At 41.1% G+C, this 9,814-nt stretch overlaps 1 protein-coding gene across 1 annotated transcript; it reads left to right on the top strand.

Moving 5' to 3' along the window:
• The first annotated feature begins 465 nt into the window (after positions 1 to 465).
• On the top strand, positions 466 to 1,257 carry LOC143555294 (uncharacterized). Its single transcript, XM_077044871.1, has 2 exons — positions 466 to 755; positions 846 to 1,257. Exons 1-2 carry the CDS (start codon positions 466 to 468, stop codon positions 1,255 to 1,257), a joined length of 702 nt encoding a protein of 233 aa, XP_076900986.1.
• Positions 1,258 to 9,814: the final 8,557 nt, after the last annotated feature.

Below are 9,814 nucleotides of genomic sequence, written 5' to 3' on the forward strand. Positions count from 1 at the left end.
AGGTGACGAGGACAAAACAACATTTCGCACAGAACAAGGCACATTCTGTTACAAGATGATGCCTTTGGATTGAAAAACGCGGGTGCTACATATCAACGTTTAATGGATGAGGCCTTTAAGAGTCAGATTGGGCAAAATCTAGAAGTGTATATGGATGATCTGGTTATAAAGAGTTTTGAAGAAGATCATATTCTACGAGACATAGAGGAAACGTTTGAGACTCTGAGAAAGATCAACATGAAGCTCAATCCTATTAAGTGTTCCTTTGGGATGAAGGAAGGAAAACTTTTAGGCGTCATTCTCACGGGTGCGGGCTTTAAGGCAAACCGAGACAAGGTTCAAACAGTGACTCGCATGCCTTCACCTTATTCTCTCAAATAGGTACAAACACTCAATGGAAGACTTGTTGCTTTAAACAGATTCTTGGCCAATCACGCGGCTAAGTCTTACCCATTTGTGTCAACTATGAGGAATTGTCTTAAGAAAGCACACTTCAAATGGACTGCGGAAGCAGAAAAAGCATTTTTAGAAGTTAAAAAATGTTTGATGGAGCTTCCTACCCTAACAGCACCACATGCGGGAGAGCCTCTGACAATGTATTTGTCAGCATATGATATTGTTGTTGGGTCCGTGCTACTGACAGATATGAAAAACCTACAAACGCCAATTTATTATGTTAGTAGAACGTTTACAGGACCAGAAACCAGATACTCGATGCTTGAGAAGCAGCTTCTAGCACTGGTCTATGCTGCCAGGCGCCTCCACATATATTTCTAGGGCCACCCCATCAACGTGCTAACATGGTACAAATTGAAAAATGTGCTGAGTAATCCAGAATTGTCTAGACGATTAGCGAAATGGGCTATAGAATTAGGAGAACATGCGATCGAGTATAGAACCAGACCCGCGATCAACAATCAAGTGCTAGAAAACTTTGTTACAGTAATCCCGCAGAGCAAAGAAGAGGAGTGCCTAATCGAACAACAAACTCTGGTTCCTCCTGATCGAGACCAGGTGTGTTCATTGTACATGGATGGAGCTTCATGCAACAAAGGTTCAGGCGCATGCCTCATATTGGTTAATCCCGAAGGCCATGAATTCACTTATGCCATAAAGCTAGACTTTAAAAGTACCAACAATGAGGCAGAGTATGAAGCTTTCTTAGCAGGCCTACAGATATCCAAGAAGCTTGGGGTAAAACATCTGGAAGCGCGGGTGGACTCTATTCTGATCGCAGGACAGATCAACGGGACATAAGAGGCAAAAAATGATGTGATGGCAGCAAAAAATGATGTGATGGCTTCATACTTATCACAAGCAAAGGACTTGATCCTTCAATTTTCATCTTGCGAAGTGATCCACATCAAGCAAAGTGAAAACAAGTCATCGGATGCTCTTAGAAAATTAGCTTCAACAAATTTAAACATTTTTCAAAAGACATCCGCATTGAAGTTCTTGATCGACCCTCTATCCCGCAATATCAAGTCCTAGTCATAAAAACTGGTGTTGAATCCTGGATAACACCAATCATGAATTATCTAACATCAAGAATTCTCTTAGAAGAAAAATTTGCGGACCGAAAGATCATACACAAAGCCTTGAACTACCAAGTACAAGATGGTATCTTATGCCGAAGATCCTTCCTCGGCCCACTTCTAAGATGCAAATTATTTGATAAGGGAAGTTCATAAAGGCTTTTGTGGTCTTCATGCGGTTCCGAGAATGGATGTAGCCAAACTCATGAATGCAGTATACTATTTGTCGAGGATGCAGATGGATACAGTGCAAGAAATCAGAAAGTGTGATTCATGCAAGCGCCATGCCCCCAATACCCTGCGCCCAAAAAATGAGTTATGCCAGTAACGTCCGCATGACCGTTTCAGAAGTGGGCAATTGATATCATGGGTCCATTCCCAAAAGCCCCGGGACGCGTCAAATTTCTGATCGTTGCTATCGACTATTTCACTAAGTGGGTAAAATCCAAGCCAGTTGACTCCATTACTGCATCGAGCATTAAGAAATTTTTGTGGGAATTTTTCATCTACCGCTTCGGCCTCCCACAAGAGCTTGTCAGTGGTAACGGAACCCAGTTCGCGGATACTGGGCTGCAAGCGTGGCTGAAAGAACTTCAGGTCACCCAATTATTTACCTCTGTAGCCCACCCGCAGGCCAATGGTCAAGTTGAAAGAGCCAACAGAACCATCAAATATGGAATCAAGGCAAGATTGGGAACTAAACGGACATGATGGGTTGACGAATTGCCCCATGTACTTTAGGCTTTCCGCACCCAGAAAAAATCAAGCAACTCTGAAACGCCGTTTAGTCTGACTTATTGTACTGAAGCCATGAATCCAGCTGAAATTGGAGTTCCATCCGCAAGAATGTTGATAAACAATGACAATGAAAAAGAGTTTCGGATGAACTTAGACCTCCTTGAGGAAATGAGGGAACTGGCATTGATCCGAGAGCATAATTAAAACGATAGTTGCAAAACTATTATGAAGTGTCTGGTCAGGAACCTCCGGGTAAACTGGCCCCAATTTGGGAAGGCCCTTACAAAGTGAAATAAGTATTATCAAAGGGTGCATACAAGTTGGAAAACTAGATGCGAAAGAAAGCCCTAGAACTTGGAATGTTGCACAATTGAAAAATGTTACATATGAACAACACTTTTTATTACTTATTTTTTATTTGGCCTGCGTGCCCTAATAGACTAGTAAAAAAGACATATTATGTAATCATTTGTATTATAGTTAGGCATGCGTGCCTTTCTTATTAAAGAACTTGATTAAACCTACGTGCAAGTCTTGTGTAGAAAATATATTCTTGGCCTGCGTTCTAGAAGAGACCCGCGTGTCCTTAAAAAATATTTCCTGGCATGCGTACCAGAAGGGACCCGCGTGTGCTTAAAGGATATTTCCTGGCCTGCGTGCCAGAAGGGACACGCGTGTCCTTAAAGAAAATTTCCTGGCCTGTGTGCCAGAAGGGACCCGCGTGTCCTTAAAAAAAATTTCCTGGCCTGCGTGTCAGAAGGGACTCGCGTGTCCTTAAAGAAAATTTCCTGTCCTGTGTGCTAGAAGGGACCCGCGTGTCCTTTAATAAAATTTCCTTTCCTGCGTACCAGAAGGGACTCGCGTGTCCTTAAATAAAATTTGGATAATCCTTTATTTACGATTAAGAAGATCCTACAATCTAACACTTATATTATACATAAGACAAAGTGTAAAGGTTAAAAACTTCTTATATTGATATCAAAAGTGGATTACAAAAGTTTCATCCACTAAGTTACAAATATACATATCAACTATCCTATGGAGCTTGAGTGGATGCGGCTTCCGGGCCTTGGGCTTTGGATGAAGGAGTGTCTGGCTTCAGAGAGGTTGGAGGAGTGGATGGCGCTTCTTTAGAAAATTCTTCTAAGTACTCTTTCAAACGGTGTATGCCATCCCCTGCCGTAACAAATTCTAGATGCATCGCTTGAATAGGAAATGACAGATCGTCATATGGGAATGTGGTGATTTTACTCCCTTGGAACATTCACACCATGCAGTGGATGCTCCTCCACAATCGACCCGCCTTCGCGTACTCAAGACCTTTCTCGAAGCCAACCCAGCGGCCAGCCTGAGTAGAAGTGTTGAGCAGTACGACGAGAGTATCAGTCAGCACCGGTCCCTCCTTGACGTGCTTGATAACCTGTCGATAAAAAGACAAGTAATGATCATCGAGATAGCCAAAGTAAAAGAAAAAGGTTAAATAGAGGGACAACAAACTTACCAGACCAAGTCCTTATTCCAACAGCCATTGACGATCCTCCTCCGCTCGCTTGGCTTTCTCCTGCAACTCACGATACCTGTCGGCAAATTGTAAGTTGTCTTCATACAATTTAGCCACACGGGCTTCGGATTTCTCGTGAGCTTTTAAGAGGGCATCATACGCGGCCTGCATGTCCACCGCCCTCTTCTCCATAATATTCGCCTAGATGTGGTCTAAAATATACATAAATTATATTAATATGCCCTACACTTTTGAGTTGTTTTGAGTTGGTTTTTATAAATATTAGTCTCAGTTGGCTCATATTTGGATTTTATAAAGTTTCATGAGACTACGAGTTAAAATAAAGTATTTTTGCTAAACTTGAGACCAATGAGTAAATGGGCTAACGTATTTAATATATTACTATATCATATATTATTATCATAAATACGTTGAGTATAAAAAAATATACATTTTACAGTCAAATTAGTTTTAGAAAACTGAGTTGTGATTATATGTTAATCTTTTAACTTTTTAATTATGAATATAAATTACAACAAATGTTCAATTGTTTTGTGTAGAATTTACGTGGAACTTTAGTGGGCCTCATCACATAGCACAAATAAAGAATGCGTAGGCCTCGTTTAAAGCTTGGAGACAATTTGGAAAAGAAGTAAATTAAAATATATATATAAAGAGGGTTTGGTGAAAGAGCTAGGTTACTTGGAGGGGAGAGCCGTCCCAGTTGGACCAGGGGGGCAAAACAACTACGTACAAATTTATTTGAGGGGGAAGCAGCCAAGGAGGTGAGACGAAGTAAAAGGCTGTTGTGTTGGTGATTGAAAACAAGCACACAAGCTGGTCAAAGTCTCACGACAACGTTCAAAAAGGAATTAAAAAGCAAGCAAGCACACACGTGAATTAATTTAAGCTAGCAGGCTGCTCAATTAATTTAATCAGGCTAGTAGCTCAATCATATTTATATCTTTTTACGATGAGCTGGAATATATATTTTATCTTTGTTTCATTCGTAATTATGACTGGCTAAACTTTTATACTGCTTGGGTTTGGATGAATACCTTTTGGACTCGTTTTATTTTCAGTTTTGGTTTAATATTAATTGGTTCATGCTTTAGTAAAGTTTTTATTTTATTTGGTTTTGATGCATATGCGTATTTGGTGTTAATTTATGATCAATTTTTGTTCCATATGCGTCTTTGTGAATGTCTTTCATGTATGGATGCGTATTAGGTTGCTTACTATGTGTTTGTAACTAGTTTATGGTTAATAGTCGACGTATTCCATAGGAACGGTAATTGAGAGTTTAGAGATACCTTGTATTCTGCCACTTGAGAGACTGGGAGGTAATTAAGTGTCGTTTGTTTTGGTCCTTTGCGGGTTTGGGTAGTTATTGCACGGGAGTGAGTTACCCTAGACTTCTTTAGATTCTTACAGATCCGAATTATAACCAAATTTAATAAGAATACCCCTCTACGCCTTAGGGTGTTTTGTGATTAGAGAGATCGGGAGGTGATTTAATCTTTGGGTACCTTAGCATAGTTAGGTAAGGTGAGACCGGGAGGTGATCCGAACCATTAAACCGTTGAGCTTTACATGATTTTTTAGGGTTCTTAGGTATTGTTGGTGAGACCGGGAGATGATCTAGCATACTTTAGTTATTCCTTATGTTTCATATTTTTAGAATACGTACCAATCATAAATCCAATTCCGAGAGTTTACGAGTTAACTAGTAGGATTCTTTACCTAGGTAGTTGTTTCTCCCTATTTGAGTTCTAAACCGTTTGTTCGTGTCAGTTTTAGTTTAAATATTATTTAATTTATAGTTAATAATTAAAAAAGACAAAAAATCAATTAAATCAATTTATTTTAGTTATTAGTCAGAGTCTAGTTTAGGTGTCGCTAGTGTCCTTTGGGTTCGATATCCGGACTTCATTAGGCTTTACTACAGTTGATAGGTACACTTGTCTGTCTTGTTGTCTAGCATTAGGAAAGTCTAGATTTATAAATTTAAAACTAGAATGTCTAGGTTAAGGTTAAGTTTTTAGTAGACAGTTTTGCACATTAAGTTTTTGGCGCCGTTGCTGGGGATACTTAGGCGATAGCGAAACTAGCTTTGATTGAACTTAACTGATAATTAGTCTTTTTGTGTCTTGATTTGTGGTGTCTTGTGAATCAGGCGCGCTCAGCAGGCGGTTACCCGTGGCTGACCCTTGTGTAATTGTCTAGCGCGGGACAAACAAGCGTTCATCCTCCTCAGGGTTCCTCATCCCGTAAAAATCTGAAGCAGACTGATGGGAATGAGAAACCTCTCCACCACCCGTTAAACGTGGTGGTGAAGGAATTGAAGAATGGGGAGGAGATCGTGGCGGCGAGGGAGGAGATTGGTATGGTGCATGTTGTGTGAGTGGATCCTCAACGTCGTTGGCAGGTTCGTCATCGGATATGAAAATCGTCGCTGGAGTGGATGGTCGCTCCTTAGTGGATGGCGGAGGAGATGGCGGCTTCTCTTTAGATGGTGGAGGAGATGGTAGCTTCTCCGTCATCGCGTCTTGATGAGGCGCACCACTAGTTTCTGTGGGACAAAAGAAAATACTTATAAATAAGCCAAGTACAACAAACTGAACTAATATTCAAGAATCAGATGCTTACGTGCGGACTCCTTCATCAACTCCATCACCCGGTCCCCTAGACGGACCTTGTGCCTCTTGGGAACTTGGGTCAGACGCTTCTTCTTCTAGGGTTCCTCCTTGATATCCGCGTGGCTGGAACCCGCTTCACTTACCTTGGAAGCCCATTGCTTCCTCTTTTGTTCCAGCTCTGCTGATGCATGCACAACAAACGAAGTGTCAGACGCATCATTAGAGTCATACTCCTCGCTGGATGATGATTCAGAGGTTAATGCATTTAGAGGACGAGGGTTCAGATGATACACACCTATCTGGATGATAGCCTTAGAAACCACCGGCTCAGCACGTACTTTGGTGGGAAAAAGGAAGCGATCCCGGGTTTTGTCCAAAATGGGTAAGTCCTTCGCATCGCGGATGCCTTTTTGAGGACAACCCATATCGTCAAGAAGAGTGTGAAGCATTGAACCTTCACCTGAAAACATACGCAATGAGGGGTAAGCAAGCATTTAAAAAAAGAGAGAGAAAGACTTACTCTCGTCAACTATCTGGAAGAAGGGTTCCAGCTCCGGGTATGGCTACAAGCGGCTCATACCCGCCCACATCAAGGCGAATCCGCATGAGCCCAAAGGGATGCATCTGGGAAAGGTGAATCACTTAGCCGCTAAGCAGGTTCCCAAAAAACTTGGTTATCGGAAACCTAAGATTCCCATGAGAAAAGAAGTCTGCGTAAACGGCCATCTTGTTGACCAGAGGCTGGCTGGCGACGGACCCGGCAATACGGAATTCCGGCTCCCACTCCGGTGGAATCCAATAAGCAGTGACAACCTTTTCGAAGTCAGATTGTTTCCAACTGACCGTGGTCGTATCAATGTTTGGAGAAGACGATTTATTTTCGCCGGCCATTATTGTTAAGGAGAAGAGAAAACAACGAGCAATCTTGAGAATACAAAGAGAATAATCGAGAATTCGAGAGAGAAATCAAGAAGAAAAAAAGAAATCAAAGGCGATAAAACTTTGCATGAAGGATAACTGTCCTATTTATACCCATAAAAATTAATGCGATGGGAGAGTTGCCAGTGGAGAGAGAAAGAGTTGGTCCATTCAGATAACGCCACGTCACGCAGGAAAAACGAAAAAGAAAAAAGGTGAAAATTCGGGTACAGTGACAGACGGCGTACTTTTTCATCGTTATCCACACCAACATAAAATATCTCCATACCAACTTGCAAATACAAAAAATCCCCAAAATATCTTAAGTCCAAAATTTCACCTGCATAAAATCTTCACGCGAAAGTAACAATGGACTGGGGGACTTATAAAGGTAGGGTACCAAAAAGACCCAAATACACTTAAATATCATACGCGGGTCAGAGGGGACCCCCTCATATGCCACCAGCGGGACATATAAATCACCCGCATAACTCAAGACATAGGAAGAACAACATTATATCCTAGAGACTATGTGCGGGAGGAACTAGACGCCCTTAGAAGTCATACGCAGTGTACTGTTCCAACCCGCAAGGATGACAAGAGAAGGCAACGTCATAGGACAACTGTATTTAACCAACTTCATTCTAGAAGATTTAACAAGATCCTTTCTTGGTAAACACGTGACCCTTCAGCCAATAAAAAGAGGACAATTGGCTAGGTTGTTACAACCATGCACATGGTCAGGTTTATCTCATCCTATCATATACAGACACGTGTCCAGGTTGTTACAACCACGCACATGGGCCGTATAGCTCAACCTATCACAAGAGGACACGTGTCTAGGCGGTTACAAGGGCATCTTCTAGAAAAGGACAGCTAGGCCAGTTATATTCCCACACTATTCGGCTATAAATATGTAAGGCCCCGTTCCCGGTGCCTCACTTTAACTTTTGATTTACTCATAAACACAGTTCTAAATATCAGAGTTAATTAACAACTTTCACGGAAACGTTAACTTTAATCTTTCGGTAGAAAACATTAATATTTTCTTTTAAACCATAACATAAAACATGATATTTAAAACATCATTTCTTTCATCTTCAGATGCCAGCCATTCAATCCATGTCACGTGCCATACTCATGCTAACTCTTCAGCCTGATCACCTGCGTGCATACTAAAAGTCAGCTACGCTGAGTGAGTTCTAGTTAATAAGGCGACATACAACAATACGTATATCATACATACCTTCACATCCGAAGATACGTACCCATACTTAATCAATTACCCTACTACCATACATACATACATATCTACAATCACTAACCAAAGTCTACCGAGAGTACGTTCATAGTCCATCGTCTATACCTTTACTCAAGGTCGTGAACACGAAAAAGGTCCGCAATCCTTACCTATGTTCACCAAATTATGGTACGTGCAAGGTCTGCAGTCCTTCCCTATACCATCCTATATTAACAACACGTACAAGGTCCTCAGTGCTTCCCTATGTTGCAACCTAAACCATAGCACGTACGAAGTCCGTAGTCCTCCCTATGCTACCACAACGCAAATACAACACGTATAGGTTCCACAGTCCTTTCCTATGCCAGGGCCTATCTACAATACGTATAAGGTCCATTGTCCTTATCTACGTTATTATCTGTAATACGTATAAGGCCCACCGTCCTTATCTACGTTCAATTCTATCGTCAATATCACGTATAAGGCCTGCAGTCCTTAACTACGTTCCCATCTAACATCTATAACACGTATAAGGCCCGCAGTCCTTAACTACGCCACCACATGCCAAGTCTAAGTCCAACGGAAGTTAGAGGGATTCGCCATCCTAACTTACTATGTCGGACGTAGAACTTACATACCATTCATGTACCTGTATACATGTACAATAAGTACACTGTAGCATTAGAACACGCTAGGCGTTCTTCACATCCTTCGTTTAACAGTCATACCCCTTGTCGGTACGTGCAATATCCGAAGATCGTTCACGCCCCAACAAGTGCTCATTTATAATGTTCATACATCATTCATATATTACATATGACATATATACCTTTATTTAAAAACTGACAATAAGCGCAATATCTGAAGATCGTTCACGTACGACAATTAATCATTCATATACCAAATTTATTTATATAGTCATATCTTTGACTATCACCTAATAGTACATGCAATATCCGAAGATCGTTCATGTACTAACACCATCATACATAAATCGTACAAGGCATACACTTACCAATTAAGGTAAGTGTATTAACTACACATCGAGTATGCACACAACCCCGAAAACATAACAAGGAAGTGGGGCTAGAACTCACCTGAACTCGGTTACTTCTTCAGTTAATGGTTACTCCTTTCTTTGGCTGTGCACGGCAAACTGTATAGCAATTACGCGCATTGATTACTATCACTCTCCATATCGCGTTTCTAGTTTAACTGTCTTAACACATTTTCTATTAAGATT

Source organism: Bidens hawaiensis, unplaced genomic scaffold (assembly GCF_021521415.1).
Source record: "Bidens hawaiensis isolate Kalapana, Puna unplaced genomic scaffold, B.hawaiensis_p1.1 tig00018034_1, whole genome shotgun sequence".
Classification (NCBI taxonomy): domain Eukaryota; kingdom Viridiplantae; phylum Streptophyta; class Magnoliopsida; order Asterales; family Asteraceae; genus Bidens; species Bidens hawaiensis.

Excerpts from the sequence above, each read along its gene's own strand:
- LOC143555294 (XM_077044871.1), top strand. The coding sequence starts at position 466 with ATGAGGAATTGTCTTAAGAAAGCACACTTCAAATGGACTGCGGAAGCA. Across the intron at positions 756-845 it reads GCACTGGTCTATGCTGCCAG|ACGATTAGCGAAATGGGCTA; the intron begins GCGCCTCCACAT and ends AGAATTGTCTAG.